Raw genomic sequence first — 17,263 nt, 5'->3', positions numbered from 1 at the left:
ATGTATGCTACATATGTGCTCTGCTTTTGATGAACAAACACCCGGCTTCCCTCCTAAAGCCAAGCTAAATAGTCCTGTCTTGTATATATGAAATACAATTATACATTTAAATAAAATCATAATGGACATCTTCAGTTAAAAAAAACAACAGACTCAAAAACAAAATAAACAAAATAATGTTGTTATTCCGTTTATACTATTGCTATATATAGGTGGTCTTTCACTTCCTGAACTAGATGTCTCACACAGTGTCTCTCGGTGAGCTAACCACACTCACATCACACTCTAACGTCAGCAAACAGCCACTATAAAACCCCAAGGCACGAGCAGGGCACTGGTCATAATGGTTCCTCAGAGCCTTTCCCTGGCAGTAATGTGTGTATTGAGTCTCTGGACTATAGCTGCAGGCTGTGGTGTGAGACAGGAGAAGGTAGACGGGCAATGCTGTGACCTGTGTCTCCCAGGTAAAACAGATAATTATATTCTTTAAGATAAGATTGACTGTGTTTTATATGAATCTGTCAAACTGCTTCATCTAAGTGTGTGAATGTTAACCATATTCTTGAGAGTAACTGATTTAATTTGTCTCTTATTCTGAAGGTACATATAGGAAAGGTTTTTGTCCAAAGCAGCCAACAGACTGCAGCCCCTGTGAAGAGGGCTACTTCTCGGACAACTATACCGTGTTTGACAGATGTAATGAATGTCGGGTGTGCCAACAAGGTAAGACTGTAATTAATGGCCAATATTTTGAATTAGAAAGAAAAATGATATTCCTGCTCTCTGTGGATCTCTATCAAAACACCAGTTGATGTAGCCAATGCATTTCAATCAAGACACTGTTGTCACCTATAAGCCCTGTGGTTTCTATTTTTGTGTCTGTCTACAGATTATGTTGAGAAATGTACACCGACCACAAATGCAAAATGCAAGTGCCATTTGGATTTCTTGTGCTCCGACAATGTCTGTTCAAAGTGTGAAGAAAACAAATGCGTCATGGGGGAGAAACTGAAGAGGACAGGTGAGATTGTACTTTTTAAAAATTAGAACAAATATACATGTTACATTTTAAAATGGCTTTTTACATATTTCCCAAAGAAATACAAATGTCAACCTCATGCGATAGAGAAAATGTCAACGGGACATTATATTTGATCCTCTAGGCATTATGATTGTCTGTACAAAACTTCATGGCAATCTAAGTTGTTGACAGTAAATTCAGTCTAGACCAAATGTGGAAAAATATTACACGAATAAAGAAGATTACTTTTTGATTGAACAAATGGTGCTGGACTCACGTTTGTGTCTGTCTGTCTGTCTGTCTGTCTGTCTCTGCAGACAGTGCCGTGGTTGACAGGTTGATACAGTATTCATATACGTGTGAGCCTCAGTCTTCATGCCCTTATAACACATACTTTGATGTTAAAGAGGGTATCTGCAGTAAGTGGAAGTAAAATATACATTTTGCCATGCTGTTACACAAATATAAAACGACAATAAAGCTTAGTTGAACTAACTTGACTTGATGTTTCACCAGAGGCGGACAAAGAAGGAATAGACTTCATTCATCTGATCCTTGCCATCGGCTTTGTTTTGCTTTCTCTCACCCTCCTTGTGTTTCTATCTAATGCCTTCATAAAGAAGCTGAGGAAGCACACAGAATGTAAGTGGGCCTTAATAGAAATGCATATAATGAACATGATGACCTGATTTTCATACAAACTGTTTTTTTTAAGGATCACACATGTTTCCACTTCCTTTAAAAAGGTGTTAATATTTCACATTTCTTCTTCTTCTCCGTTAATTGGTATTTTTAATATAAAAATGTAGGCAATAAACTTTTCAAAAATACAATATTATTATTTTAGTTAAGATAAAAACTAAACAAACACATATACAATGCCTACAGTAAACATGTACACATTATATACAAATACAATCAGCAATTAAGGGACATCAATGGGGAAGAATATCTTATGTTTGAATTAAATTAAATCACAACATTCATAGATCAAAACTAAGAGCGGGGTGTGAAAATCTGAGTTTAGGTCATGGATACAATTAATACATAACTGCAATGTGATGATGCTACTGATTTCAAAATATTTTGTTTGTATTTATTCTCTTATTCAGTTAATAATCCTATGGAAGTCTTAGCAGTCTCCACCAAAGCCAGTGACTTTTGCCTGTCGAAGGAGGAGAGTGGGTTCGAGCTCATTGTGCAGGATGAATCCAAGAACATCAACAGTCTGGGCTTTCTGCATCTGTAAAAAGTCTTGTTGATAACAAGTGTAAGATGACATGATGAGTCAGTTCACTATGATATTAATGTAATGGTACAAAGCATCTCGCTTACTATCAGCACACATTTAAATATAGAAAAACCTGTTACGGGCCGTGAGATGCACACTGAATAAAAGGTCTCTGGGTAGGTAAAAGACCAGCATTTGTCTGACCGACAGGTTTAATGAGGAACATTTGAAATGGTCAAACATATGTCATTTTAGACGTACTAAGTTTTGGATTATAATTGTTCTTTTGCATTATTTTATTTAAATAATGACTACCCAAAAGGCTTATGGCAATACTTTTTGATTATTTTAGGACACGTTTCTTAAAAAGTGACTGATGGTCTAATATTCTAAATTCTAAAACACATGCAATGTTTTATGGTTTATTATACTGGTAATTGTATTAACCAAATAATCCACAGTTTTAATAACCTGTTGCATCTACGAAGAAAACACCAAAAACAAACAAACCAACAACCATTTGGGACCATATACACCTAAGGATAGCACATATTGGTAGCCCTGTAGTTTGTGGCCGTGGGTTATTATCCTGACAGACTGGCAGGAATTACTCATGTATAGGTACTGTATTGTGAATTCCTCCCCCTTGTGTTAGTTTCTTTTGTTATTTATATATGTATTCATGCTAGGACAGCAGTATATCAAAGGTGTGACCGTATGTGTACTGTATGTGTACTTTTCTCTCTTGGCATGTTAGTTAAAAAAATAAAGTGGGAAAAGGTGGATCCTGTATAACATTTAGGGTAGTAGATTTTTGTTGATTTAAAAAGTCTTATTTTTTTAGTATTTCTTGTTGTTATTTATCACTAATTAAAATAAATCCCAACAGTATTTAGGTTGCGTTTGATATTGGATGTTCTTCCTACATACTCCAGCGGGGGCGCTGTCGGGCGCGTTTCTGCAGACTTGATCATATGACAGCTGCCTGAGTCCCACTTCCCTTCCTCGCTGGGAAAACGCCACATCTGACAACTGGGGAGAGGGAGCCACACAGACACAACCAGGGAGCGTGAACACCCGACGTCAAGATGCTGGCACTCGCTAACCGGCTTCTGGACTGGTTCAAGTCTCTGTTCTGGAAGGAGGAGATGGAGCTGACCCTGGTCGGCCTCCAGTATTCGGGCAAGACCACATTTGTAAACGTGATCGCTGTAAGTCTTCAGCTGCTAGCTACCTTGCTCGGGGGTAGTGCTAATACTATTAGCGCTAATAATGGGATAAGAGTTAAGCTAACTAGGTCTGGTTTTCGGGTCCAAAAACGATATGCAGTTACTCTGTTGGTACAGCAGCATTCCAAAGAACCTTAAAACCAGTCCGTTGTTGGACTCGCGTCAACAAGTCAGCTGAGCTAACGTTAACTCGTCTGCTGCTGCTGGATCCTTGTCGGCTAGTTCTTCCTGTGTTGTGATTGTTAGGCAAGCTAAACCCGAACGCAGCACACACATATCGGCTCTATGGTGACTAAATGTTATCTCTTCCAAACCGGCGGGGGGTCGTAGATACAAGAGTTCAAAGACGAGAGCCAGCAGGAAGTGAACATCCACACATGTGGACCATAACAACAACCGGTGCACGCAGGCCTCGTCCCGCACAGGACAGAAGTCACCGGTGTCCTGAACGAGTTGACACTAAATAATCTAAGTGTTCTCAAGGTTTTAGGAGGATTTTACATGGAGGTCAAACTGGAGGTGACCCACTGACTGAATGGGTCAGTTTTTATTCATTTTGTGCATACTTTGTTGTTGTTGTTGTGGACATATTTACAACAATATATCTTTGCCTTAGTTGTTGTTGGTGAAGAATACAAGTGGCCATTTGACATGAACCAATTACATGTGTAACATGAACATAAATGGATGCTTTCCATCTGACTCGACTCCGACTGCAGCAGCTTTACATGAACATTGTAACATTGTGATAGTGTTTCACACTCACAGGTTTTATCTGTTGGTGTAACATCCTGTGACTGAGGCTGGAGGCTTTTGTGGTCTTTTTTTATGAAAGCCATCTATCTTGAGCAACTTGATGCAACTTTGAGATTTCTCAAAACTGGTGGTTTTCTGGTGGACCAATTTGTCATTAGTTAATCACTCAACAGCCACTGCGTTTTTAACAGAATATTGTGAAAATGGCTGTCATGACATTTTGCAATTTCAGTAGTTCACAAAGTTGTAAAAAGTATTTTCAACTGGATTGTTAGGGGTTTAAGTTTGGGTTAATTGTGTTACATATCTCAAAATAGAGCTGAGAGCAATGGATTTATTAATTGTTTAATCAACTGATGGAAAAATAATTACTTTGAATTACTTTTTCTTGTGTTTCATATCTTTATGTACTGAATATATTTGTTTTGAATTGTTGGTTGGACTAAACAAGCCATTTGAAGATGTCTCTTTGGGCTTTAGAACACTGGCAGACATTAATTCAAAAATGTTTAGACATTTAAAAGGACAAACAATCGGTGTATTAATCAGTAATTATTTTTTTTGTAAGAAAATAATTTCAATGAAAATATCAAAAGTACAATCGGATTTCACTGGTGTCACTTTTTACCAGAGAAGCTCTTACTACTTATGTTGATGTAAGTGTTCAGGACAAAGCAAACCACCAGCTTGTGACGTCTTGACAGAAAAGTTCTCAGTTTGTTAAATTGGATTTCGTTGCACTCTGGTCGTCAGGTAACCAGGCAAATGCCTGAGGAGGAAGTTGGGTAACTCAATGTAACTCAGATCCTTCTTTCTCACAACACAAAAGAGTGCATGAATGGTTGTTGCGAGGGGGGGGGGGGGGTCCTCCTTCCCAGTCATAAGACTGCTGCGCTCACTTCCACTTAGCTTCATCAGCTGACTCCAGCAGGTCATGTGCTGTGGAAAGTGCGTACAGCAGACAATGCATGATCGTGGGTTTAAGAAAGCAGGGAGAAGAAATAGTCCCAGTTTATGAGGTTTGATGTTAAAGAGGGAATGCCACTGATTCTGTATGCTGAGGTTAATTTTTTTTCGTTCACTTCCGTTTGCATCAATGAGCATTCACAAAAGCCGGAACATGTGAATAGATCATGTTTGGCTTGTTTGTCATTTTGGTGAAAAAATATTTAGGCCTACTCAGTTGGTTGTTTTAGTTTTAAGAGAACATTTTTGCTTTTTACAAATGCCAGTCTCAGGATTGGAAATAGTAAACAAGCTTTTTAGTCATATATTGCAGCATATATAACAATTTTTGTAGTATATTTAAATTTTAAATACTGTATAGTGAGCAGTATTATAATTCAAACTATTAAAAGTATGTGTCACTGTAAAAGTACAACAGATCCCAAGCAGCATGTCATCATTACATTTGATCAAATAATTAGACACAGCTGCACATATGACTCCTACGGTTTCCTTTATATTTAGTACAGATGTATGATACAGCTTTAGTCATCGATTACAATGTCCTATGTCCACTTCCATCTCTATGGTCCTCTTAGAATATAATGTACGATGGCTATTTAGAAATGTGTGAAGTGGGATGTACTGTGGGACTAGTTTAATTAATTGTGTACATATGCATCTATGCCTATCCACCCACACTTGTATCAATGCAGCTTTATTATAAAGGACTTATACTTGTATATTTCCTTTCAGTCTGGGCACTTCAGTGAAGACATGATCCCTACAGTTGGGTTCAATATGAGAAAGGTCACTAAAGGAAACGTCACCATCAAGGTATTTTAATACTTCTGTTGTTATCACAGTGTAACTAATAAATTAAATCAAACCAGGACGCTGGGTATACGAGGACATAGTGATTATTGATGATGTGCCCTTAATTCTGTACATGTAGATCTGGGATATAGGAGGGCAGCCAAGGTTCAGGAGCATGTGGGAGCGGTACTGTCGGGGAGTTAATTCAATCGTGTGAGTATCTCAGTTTCGATTTTCAAGTTGGTCTGAAAAACAAATGAGAAGAAATCTAATAGGCATTCGGCGTTGAACTGGATGTACTGTACATGTATGTAAAACACCTAACTAATAATTTTGTGGTTGCTCATTTTTAGGTACATGGTTGACGCAGCAGATCGCGAAAAGGTGGAGGCATCTAGAAACGAGCTCCATAATTTATTAGACAAACCTCAGTTGCAAGGAATTCCTGTAAGTGTGATTTCTGCACCAGGCATGCAAAACTGTGTGGGTTCTGCAGTCGCAAGATTCTAAGTTTCTTTTTTTTTTTCTAGGTTTTGGTTCTCGGTAACAAAAGGGATCTTCCCAATGCTCTAGATGAAAAGCAGCTCATTGAGAAAATGTAAGTATGAAAGATGGGTCATTTTTTTGATGGGCAGTAGTGCACTGTAGACTCTTAATGTCATAAAAATGGGCCAATTTATTCTTGTTCAGAGGTTTACTGGAGGAATAACTTGGGATTTAATATGAGAATACCATTATTTTAAACTATGTCTGGCCCATACATATTAAACACATCTATTTTTTTTTTTTAATTCCATATCAGGTGAACCACCTTTAAGCTAAAGATAAAAATGATGGCCATTTCTTTTGTTATCACCGGTGTTGTGTTAAGTTGTAGTTTACTAAAAGGAACTGGCTCCCTCTGCTGTCAGGACAGACACATTTGTGCTCATAAACTGGCCCACAAGCTGCTGATGAGTGAGATTTATGATCAGCCTGAACGCATACTTCTCATATTTATTTTTTCCTGCACCTTATTTTCCCTTTTAAAGGAATCTGGCAGCTATTCAGGACCGAGAGATATGCTGCTACTCAATTTCTTGCAAAGAGAAAGACAACATTGGTGAGTTGCAATTATTGACTCAAAGGGCTCTGTTAAGTAAACTACACGATATTAAGTTGGTTAGTACATTAATAATGCAACAAATTACACAGTATTTATTCATGTAGTTGATCATTTCTTAGATTCATTGATTTGTTTCTTTGACTTTAGTTTTTTTTTAAGAACATCAGGTTTCATTGTTAACCTACACTCTTGTGTTTCGTGTAGTATGAGGGGGGGGGGGGGGGGTAATAATTATGGCAAGCATTAAATAAGATTATGATTCTATTTTCATGGGGTTCTGTGTAGCTGTTTACCACAAATGTATGCAATCATCATGTCTTGTGTTGCTAGTGAGTTAGAAATGCCTGAATCATAAACCGATCCTCAGACTGACCCAGCATGTTTCTTTGATTGCAGACATCACACTTCAGTGGCTCATCCAGCACTCAAAATCTAGGAGGAGCTGAAAATTGAGTTGTTGCGCAGCCATTTTATTGTCATGCCCCTCAACCCGACTCACAATGAAACTCACATGCTGCTCTGTTCTGCTCGTGACACACATGTATTTTCCCTCTTTTCACCTTGTGGTTCTTTCACAAACCCTGATAATGCACTACTAAAGATGTGACTCTGATACCAAATTTAAGAAATGTTGTTGGCATTATTTGTCCTGTAAAGCTGTTCTTTAACTTGGAGGCGAAACATAATTTCGGTCTACCATTTAGGCATTACCCAGTTAATCATACCCAGTGTTTTTTATAACACTAATTATGGATACAACAACGTTCTCTTGAAGGATGGTTGTTACTGTCAAATAGGCCTCAAATATCAAGACGTTATTTACTCAGTCAGCTATTGAGCTCAGCTGTCACCCTTCGCTTGGTCAGGTTTTCTTCTTTCGTGAAAATGTTTTAGAAAACTGCATTTAGTCTGTACAAATAAATATCAAGCTAGTATGATTTTTACTGATGTGAGATGTGCGTGTATGGAAATATGATTTTATTTAAAGTCTGAATGTACTAAAGGAGTTTTGTGGTGCGTATTGGCTTCTGTTTGTAATTAGCCTCAGTGGGATGACGTTTGTGCTGCCTCGAAGCTGAGAGAGTGGCAGAATTCAAAGTGCCTTGTGCAATGTCTCTCACCTCTGAAGCAAAGCAGCATGCAAGGTGTGCCTACCTGGGAAGAGTCAAATAAACAAACACCACTTCAGTATATTAAAATAATAAAAAGGCATGCTTTTTAATTAAGACATTGTCCTGTTATTTGTACACCAACCTTTTAAACAATACCATTGTATATGGAGACTTTTAGTACAGTAAGCCTATTATGATCTAATTGTGATAATATATATATTTGACTTGAACTGGTCTCTATGGTCAGTTTTACAGTCAAGTCAAGTGTCTGAAAATAAAATACCATATACAAAAGATTACTAATACTAACCACTTAAAAGAAGCGCCACTTCTCAGGTTGAGGTTGGTTAGAGCCATGCCAAGTGTTATATGATGGCCCTGAGAGCTCATGCATATATAGTATATATTTATACCTGCACCTGTATGTCTATGCAGGAAAGTATCCATGCATGTGCAAGTGCTCAGTTCCGATATACCAGTATATGTATGTGTAAGTGGGCAAATTCTGTGCACCTGAACGTCTCACTCTTGTGGCTGTTTTCTATTGGCGCAGGTTGAATTGAGACACGTCAGGACTGCCACGAAACGCAACCAGGAGATTTACAGCTCTGCGGCCAATCGCAGGACGAGCTCGTTTCGCTATTTCGCATAACGAAACAAAGGAAGACCCAATCACAGCCCAGGATCTTGGAGGGGCCGGTCTGTTGACAGGAAGCGTGTGGGGTGGAATCACCACAGCCTATCTGTGCTTGTAGTGGAGCCTGACAAACAGAGGATCTCACAGCCGTTCATCTTTCAGACGTGTGTGGACTTAAATTATGCGTTTAAAGACCCAGCCGGGGCAAATATGCAATGGAGGTCAATAGTGGTTGGTCTGGTCGTATTGAGACTCTCTCTCAGCTGTGTGCTGTGGCTAGCTTTCGGACTCGGACCTAAAGTTAGCTTGGGGTTCAACTTCCCACTTAGTTTCAGTTTGCACAAATTAGACTCATTATTCAAGGACGAAAAGGGGACCGATCCGGTGGGTAACTCGTGGTCTCAAAGAATACCCGGCCACAGACATGAAGAGGCGGCGACCACCTATGCAAAGGTTGGAGAGGAGTCCCCCAAGAGATCCTCCTACCTGAGCTTCTTCGATGGCAACAAGGACGAGTACGTCCGGAAATACAGCTCCTTCCCGGATGCACTTAAAGCCAAAATGAAGGACATGGCCAAAGAAATGTTTTATTTCGGGTATGACAACTACATGAAATATGCCTTTCCCGAGGACGAACTGAATCCCATTGACTGTGAAGGGAGGGGACCAGACGTGCTAAACCCGTGAGTCATTCAAAGCTGATCCTGACTACCTGCACCTGCAGGTCAAGGTGTTCTTCAATACAAGTGTATTCATTGCTGTGCTGTTAGTGATGGTGGTTTCAGGCTGTCAGGCACCTGTTGGCCTCACGTGACGTACAGGAAGGAGGCTGCAGGACTGTTACAACCTAACTGTACCATTTGCATGTACTTTATAGTCGTATTAGCCTGGTACTGTTCTCAGTGCACCGCTTATGTTTCAGACACCTTTGCATTGGCACAGTGCAGTAAACTGATATCCATAAAAAGGTTGTGGGGTGGGGGGGGGGGGGAATCTCACATTAAGGATCTGGTCTTCATCACCTCATTCATTTGAAATTACTATTAGACCTTGTGGAAATTGGATATCTAATGAAGCCCATCACATTTCCCAGAGCCCTATAGGTGACATCATCAAATCGCTTGCTAATCCGTTTATTGACACAAGTCTAAGAACACCAGCAAAACATCTTTTTGTTAAAGAAATTGCTTCAAATGACTTTAATGATTAATATACAAGCCAAATAATCTTTGCTTTATTGCTTGTTGATTAGTTACTTGGTTAATCAAGTTCTCTCGATCTCTTAAAAACCTCACACTCAACTAATGACAAAAAGGGCAAAATGAAATCCAGAAAGCAATACATGTGTTTGCATACCCACATACTCAGTTATTATGTTCTGCTCGGGGGAGTACATTTTTTTTTCAGTGTGTAAAAGTATACCTGAAACACCTGTGCATGTTATTCTCCTGTGCTGAACACTAAAAGAGAAAGACTAGAATTACACTAAAATATCATCCACCTTCCGACGGTACTCCTGGGGTCTCCGTATGGCCATCCTCCAGGTTACGTCTATACAGTCCACTTTGTTGTTGGATTAAAACATATCTCAATTGTGATCTGTTAATTCTTTCGCCCTCTTTTGCAATGACACCACTGATTAATTGAAACCACGTCTGTTTCATTTCAGGTCAAACATCAACATAAACGACGTCCTGGGGAACTACTCCCTGACCTTGATTGACACCTTAGACACCTTACTGGTGAGTTATGCTCTGTCCTTATGTCAAACAATGTCCTGAAAGTCTCCAGAGTTCTTCTTTCTCATGCGCAGAATTGAAAATACAGAAAATAGAATCTGTGCAGGATTGATTATAATATTTTACCCACTGATTAGTATTGGTATTTGGCAATGTATTAATTTTAAATAACAGGTTGTAAAGCAGGTTAATCCATTTGACAACAAAATTGAGTTTGTCCCTCCCCATGGTCCTAACATCACTTGTTTTGCACAACATTCGGTGGTGCAGTGGTTAGCACTTCCTGCCTTGTAAGTTGAGTGTTTTCTGCCACAGTCAAAACGTCTAGTGACATGGTGGAGCCAATAGTCCTGGCTGTCTCCTAAGGCAACAACATAATTTCTATACAGAAACAAGTTGCAGTTTCATAAACATGCTATAGAATTTGAGCAAGATACCTGGCAGCCATTCAGTAGTTTTGCGATCAGATAAAGTTGTTGATGGAGTACAATGCGGTTACATAATGTGGCTTTTCTCTACAGGTGCTTGGCAATGTGACCGAGTTCCACAAGGCTGTCAAACTGGTTATAGATACTGTGTCTTTTGACAAGGACTCTACAGTGCAAGTGTTTGAGGCAAACATCAGGTACAAATGTTGCTCCTATTTTCAGCATCATTCACAAGAAGAAACAACCCAGCTTGGTGTACATACAAATCTTCAACGCAAAAACACAATTGCTTCTGTAGCAACTTAATTGGACTTTTTAATTACTGCATGAATAATTCATATTGCCATCCAAACATTTTTTTCAGAACCTGCTTCTGTGTGGAACCCCAGTGTAATATTCCCTCTTTCTTTGTAGGATCCTGGGAGGCCTGATCTCATCTCACATCCTGCTGACGGACCCGAAACATCCATTCGGCAAGGTCGGCTTTGATGATTACGATAATGAGCTGCTTCACTTGGCTCATGACTTGGCTGTCCGCTTACTACCGGCCTTTGAGAACACCAGCACAGGCATCCCTTACCCCAGGGTAAATTATTTCACAAGAAGCCTGCTAATGTACACATAAGGTAGTCGTGTCACTTCACTCACACGATCACTACTTTAGGCAGAGCTATGAGTTATCATGTGAGGGAAGTTGCATGTCCTCCTGGAAACCCTACTGTAAAGATTGACATGTCACTCAGCATCTTTATGGATTTGTATCTAAAATTCAGGTGAACCTGAAGACTGGAGTTCCTCCTGATAGCATCAATGAGACTTGTACGGCGGGAGCTGGGTCCCTGCTGGTGGAGTTTGGGATTTTGAGCCGCTTGATTGGAGATTCGACATTTGAGTGGGTGGCCAGGCGAGCTGTTAGAGCTCTGTGGAACCTGCGGAGCAACGAAACCGGTCTGTTGGGTAAGTACAGCAGTGTAGTTATTTCTCTTTTATTTTTTATTTTTTATTTGCTTTCTTGTTTTCTTTTCTTTTTTAATTAAAGCTACAACTCTGCATGGTTCTGTCTACATGTAGATATGATGCCTGCAATTATCATAGCATGTAATGCATTTTCCTGTAATTCTTTAGGGAATGTAGTTAATATCCAAACAGGCCAGTGGGTTGGCAAACAGAGCGGTCTGGGAGCTGGTATGGACTCCTTCTATGAGTATTTGCTGAAATCGTACATCCTATTTGGTGAGAACGAGGACCACAGGATGTTCCAAGCTGCCTATGAGAGCATTCAGAACCACATGAGGAGAGGGTGAGTCCCACACTGAAAGAATATGACACAGAGTGTATTTGGGTGACAGTGAATGTGACTGGGAGCTTCACATGATGGCGCACCTGAGACGGGAAGTTATCTCAGCTATGCAAATGAATCTCTGTTAGGATTGACCAAACGTGATGGTTTCTTGTATTGTTGCTCTAACTGGTGGATGTAGGAAGCTGAATTCTGAAGAACCGTAACACTTACTTCCACCTTAATAACCACTAATGAATAGCCCTTGAGTAAGGGACACTACCTTCAGTATTAGTTAGTTTATCTGGTTACTGTCAAACTGCAGAAGGTGCGCTGTGGTTGCTTGTGTATCAAGAAAAAATATATATATTTGGATGTTGATGGGGGGGGGGAAGCAAACACACTCAACTTATTAATGTGTCATAATGTGAAACCTCTTCTACCTCTGTGTGTTTCCAGGAGAGAGTCATGTAATGAAGGAGAGGGGGACCCACCCCTTTATGTTAATGTGAACATGTTCAGTGGTGAAATAATGAACACCTGGATCGACTCCCTTCAGGCCTTCTTTCCTGGCCTGCAGGTTAGATGACACACATGACCGGTCGTATAAACAAGTGTAAAATATGTGTTATTGTGTTCAGCTAAAGTAATGCGTTGCCACTCTGTGCACTAGGTGCTGAATGGGGATGTCGATAATGCAATTTGCCTGCACGCCTTCTACTATGCCATCTGGAAGCGCTTTGGGGCTTTGCCAGAGAGATACAACTGGCAGCTGCAGGCTCCTGACGTGCTCTTCTACCCCTTGAGACCCGAGCTGGCTGAGTCAACATATCTGCTGTACCAGGTAAAGGCACCTGGTGTAACAAAGCACTGGTGGTGGTGGTGGTGGCGGCTGCTTTTCTTTTACTCAAAAGCTGTTTTTCTTCTCTTCCCACAGGCGACCAAAAATCCTTTCTATTTGCATGTTGGAATGGATATTCTTCAGAGCCTTGAAAAAAATACCAAAGTCAGGTGTGGAATTAATATATATGGATGGATGTGTGTGTGTGTGTGTGTGTGTGTGTGTGTAATATATACATTTTCTGGGAAGTTTACAATGATTTGATACTATAAGCTGACCGGAGCTTTTCATTTGCAGATGTGGGTACGCCACTCTCCACCACGTCGTGGACAAATCCAAAGAGGATCGCATGGAGAGCTTCTTCCTCAGTGAGACCTGCAAATACCTTTACTTAGTAGGTAACGGCCTGAGCATGTCAGAGAGAGAGAGCTTTGTCATATATCTCATTCTAGATATGTTGTAAAGTTTTGATAGATCTTTACCTTGATTTAAAGTTTGGAGTCGAGTTAACTGGAACAATATAACAAACTAGACTGTTCTAGCTTTGCAAATGTTCATTATTACCTAATTACTCTATATTCTTATATTTAAAATAATTTCTGCAATGAATGTATATGTATTTATAGATTCATTATTAGATCAATTTATAGATGATAATAATTAGTTTTTTTTAATCAATGGATTAAATGTCAGAAAACTGATTTCTTTCCCCACAGTTCAACAAATTACTTGTTTTGTTCAAACACTGATTTGCATACCCAGATGTATTTAGTTTTCAATGATCGTAACTATAAAAGCAGAAAATCCCAGCATTTGACAAGCTGGAATCACAAATATTATTGACAAATCATATTTGATTTTGCTGGCAACACCAAGCCATTGTCAGAATACTTCCCATAAGGTCATAAAAACACAAATCTGACTCTTATCTTGCAGCTGTTTGATGAGGACAACCCACTTCACAAATCCGACAACAAGTACATCTTCACTACAGAGGGCCATGTTGTGCCGGTAGATAAGCGCTTCAGGGAGAAACAGTGGAACGACTTTCCCTGTGAAGAGGGAGTGCTGGCAGAACTAGAGCCAAACAACCGGCCACCACCAAGCAACGCCAGCAATGTAAGGCCACCCTCCTCGCCAAATTACTGTTGTGATTTATACAAATAATAATCTTAAGGTGCATGTCACAATATCGTGCATTTCTAAGGAGAAATATATGACATTCAGAGCATTAATGGAGCAGCAAAAAACGATTTAAATGTAGAGATATAGTGTAAAAATATAGCCACGTGTGCTTTTAGTGCACGGGAGCGAGCCCCAGTTGTTAGCTCACGGCCACTCCCCAGTTCCCCCTTCAACTGTTATGTTGCGTTTACTCGCAAACCGAAAACCCTATTTTATTGTCATATTATATATACATATTACATATACATGTATGACATTTGTCCTCTGCATTTAAGTGTCAAGGACACTTCGACATGCAACTAATGGGGAGAGTGGGGATCGAACCGGGTACTTTCTGGTTGCGGGACGACCACTCATCCCCATGAGCTACAGCCGCCCCCACAAGTTTCATTTCGCTTCATTCGCACCTCAGAGGGGGCGTGGCTTATCTCTGTGGAAACAGTTGTCATTTCTGCCATCCACCATGGAATAAATAACCACTAGTTCTGCTTTAAACTTGTTGTGGACATCCCACAAATGTCGGAACATCTAACGCCCTCGTGTTTGGGTTCATAACATCACCCGTAGGCTCACACAGCTCGGTGAATTTCACCGACTACGTCTCGATAACTTCCGCTTCCAGCGGTACTAGAGTACCAGCAGCCAGTTAGATTCAACAACGGCACAACGTCAGTGATGACGGGCGGAGCATCTCAACACTGATTGGCTTTCGCAACTCAGCGTCAGGCCAATTTTGGCGAATTTTTCCATTGACTTTGCATGGGATCTACTCGTGGGAAAAAATCACAACGCTTTTGGTGTGAACGCAGCATTAGAGCTCAGTCAGCATGTTTGCCTTTAATGCCCCCAATATTCTGCACTTTTCACCATCATGTATATTCTGTCTTACTTTCCTCTCTCGAACAGTGCAACAGGATCCCAGAGGAGCGACGGTACACTCTACCATTGAAGAGTGTCTACATGAGGCAGATCGATCACATGGTGGGCCTTTTCTGAGTTGGAGGATGCATGAGCAGGCCTTCAGCCCTCCACTCCCCCAGGTGTGGATGCTGTGAGGTCAAAAAAAGAATCCACTGTCAAAATCCTCCTCCCATCTGTTCCGCTGCTCCGGATCCAGACAGGAAACTGACACTAAAGGAAACGTGAGAAAGCAGCTGGACCACTTGCTGTATTACTTAAAACTTACTGTGTGTGTGTGTGTGTGTGTGTGAGCATGTGGTCGACAAAGGTGAACAGCTTTTGTGCTGTAAAATTAGGAGTCATGCTTCCTTACGTTTGCCTGGTGACGAATTGAGATTGTGCAAGTGGATTTTAGATTGTGTGCGTGTGTGTGCGTGTGTGTGTGTGTGTGTGTGTGTGTGCGCGCGTGTGTGGCTTTTTGTTATTACAGCTGAGCTGTGAATCAGTGCCATCTAGCCACACATGTACAACGTATAGCCTACACAAACAACATCTCTCTTGAAACATGATGACTAGTGCCTCTTTGCAGTGGATTCACTTGACTATATCAGTGCTTTTTAAATAAGGGCTGCACATTAACAAACATTGACAGTGGGGAAATAGGCTCAGGATGACTCGCTGTTTTAAAGTGCCTTAAATGTTTTCTTAATCTGGATGCGGAACAGTGCATATTATTTCTGGATGAAAATTTTATTTTTTGAGGCCATTGTCGGTATTGCACATAGATGTCATTCCATGTGTATGTATTGTTTTACACTGATTATGACATTAAGTTCCTTCTTTTTTTTAATTTTATTTTTACACAAATTAAGCCATAAAATGTATTTTTTATGTTAATGCGCAAACACGTGTTTGTTTCCCATCATTTGTCTGTCAGGTGTATTAGGACACAGTCTCTCCTTCATAGTTTATTATTGTTTGGAGTAGATGGGAGTTTCCATTTGCTGTTTCTTTGTTTCTCTGTCACTTAATTGTACATCATCATACCCATTAATTGCCATGTGGTGAGAACTCAGGGTTAAAAGGAAAAACTCAAATCAATGAATGCTTTCATGTTGTTGCCGACAATGTTTTAGGATGGTTTACGGTAATTATATTGCAAATCTTCCAACTTGGTTATCTGAGGTCAACAAATAACCTCACTGAACTGAAGTACAGTTGTACTGTGAATATTCATGATTGTTCCAAACATACAGAAACCTGTGTGATGTCTTCTGAACTTGATTTGTGTACAGCTCTACTGAAGCATCTCTTCTGGGCTGGTTCATATGTTACCAAACAACCGGAGTGTCTATAAGGCGCAGCAGAGCTTCAGGCTGCATGGCTCGATTACATCACAGCATCGGCATCTTCTTTGGCTTTAGGAGACAGCTGTTCATATTGTCAAGTTTTGTCTGAACTGCTCCAGGCCACAGGAATGATTTCTCAGCATTTTTAATTTGGCTGAAACAACCCCGACCGCTCTGTCTCAGATTATCTTCAAAGAAACAGTGGGACATTTTGGGATTATGCTTTCTTGCTAGGAGCTAGACGAAATGGTCGCTTCCACTTTGTGCCATTTTGGGACCCGTTATCGTCTTGCATGCAGAATGTACCTGACAGACATGAAATAAGTATCAATCTTCTCACATGACCTTGGGCAAGAAAGCGTGTATTTCCCAAAATGTCAAATTATGCCTTTAATTTGTCTGAAATTGAAGGTAAAGGCTGTTTACTTTTACTTGGTTTCATAATGCAAACATTAAATAACAGATTATGATCAAGATAAGTGTTGTTTTTTTTATTGATGAAAAATGGGAAAGTACTCTACAGTTTTCTACAGAAGCTTTAATAGGTTTACAAATGTGTGTTTCTGTACAGGATAGTTGGCTCCAATGCCTGCAGATTCAAATAATGTTTAGACAAGGATTTGAAGGTAAAGTTTATCTATCACTCTACAGATCCACGTGGTATCACCACACTCCCTGAACTGTCCAATA

The 17,263-nt window shown here is 40.1% G+C and overlaps 3 protein-coding genes across 6 annotated transcripts; all 3 read left to right on the top strand.

The window, feature by feature from the left end:
• The first annotated feature begins 298 nt into the window (after positions 1-298).
• LOC117730849 (tumor necrosis factor receptor superfamily member 5-like) lies at positions 299-3,271 on the top strand. Of its 3 annotated transcripts, none has more exons than XM_034532857.1 (7): positions 299-464; positions 601-723; positions 890-1,021; positions 1,339-1,440; positions 1,538-1,663; positions 2,134-2,291; positions 3,188-3,271. In XM_034532857.1, the coding sequence occupies exons 1-6, from the start codon at positions 344-346 to the stop codon at positions 2,268-2,270; spliced, it is 741 nt and encodes a 246-aa protein (XP_034388748.1). In that variant the 5' UTR covers positions 299-343; the 3' UTR covers positions 2,271-2,291; positions 3,188-3,271. The 3 variants fall into 3 exon arrangements, with proteins under 3 accessions (XP_034388748.1, XP_034388749.1, XP_034388747.1); XM_034532858.1 differs by having other exon boundaries at positions 3,142-3,229; XM_034532856.1 differs by lacking the exon at positions 3,188-3,271 and having other exon boundaries at positions 2,134-3,047.
• Positions 3,229-8,329, top strand: arl8ba (ADP-ribosylation factor-like 8Ba). Its single transcript, XM_034532859.1, has 7 exons — positions 3,229-3,463; positions 5,939-6,019; positions 6,138-6,211; positions 6,352-6,445; positions 6,529-6,596; positions 7,030-7,100; positions 7,500-8,329. The coding sequence occupies exons 1-7, from the start codon at positions 3,341-3,343 to the stop codon at positions 7,547-7,549; spliced, it is 561 nt and encodes a 186-aa protein (XP_034388750.1). The 5' UTR covers positions 3,229-3,340; the 3' UTR covers positions 7,550-8,329.
• A 477-nt stretch (positions 8,330-8,806) lies between these two features.
• edem1 (ER degradation enhancer, mannosidase alpha-like 1) lies at positions 8,807-17,047 on the top strand. 2 transcript variants are annotated; one of them, XR_004609513.1, is made up of 12 exons: positions 8,807-9,535; positions 10,522-10,594; positions 11,113-11,216; positions 11,434-11,605; positions 11,793-11,976; positions 12,145-12,319; positions 12,758-12,878; positions 12,972-13,142; positions 13,236-13,309; positions 13,437-13,537; positions 14,076-14,258; positions 15,231-17,047. XR_004609513.1 is itself a non-coding variant. In XM_034533345.1 (12 exons), the coding sequence occupies exons 1-12, from the start codon at positions 9,063-9,065 to the stop codon at positions 15,318-15,320; spliced, it is 1,917 nt and encodes a 638-aa protein (XP_034389236.1). In that variant the 5' UTR covers positions 8,810-9,062; the 3' UTR covers positions 15,321-17,047. The 2 variants fall into 2 exon arrangements, 1 of the variants encoding a protein (XP_034389236.1); XM_034533345.1 differs by having other exon boundaries at positions 8,810-9,535; positions 13,437-13,533.
• The last annotated feature ends 216 nt before the right edge of the window (positions 17,048-17,263 follow it).

The sequence above is a fragment of the Cyclopterus lumpus genome, chromosome 5 (genome assembly GCF_009769545.1).
Source record: "Cyclopterus lumpus isolate fCycLum1 chromosome 5, fCycLum1.pri, whole genome shotgun sequence".
NCBI lineage: Eukaryota > Metazoa > Chordata > Actinopteri > Perciformes > Cyclopteridae > Cyclopterus > Cyclopterus lumpus.
The sequence above is the reverse complement of the archived record's forward strand: the minus strand, read 5'-3'. Positions and strand labels throughout refer to the sequence as shown.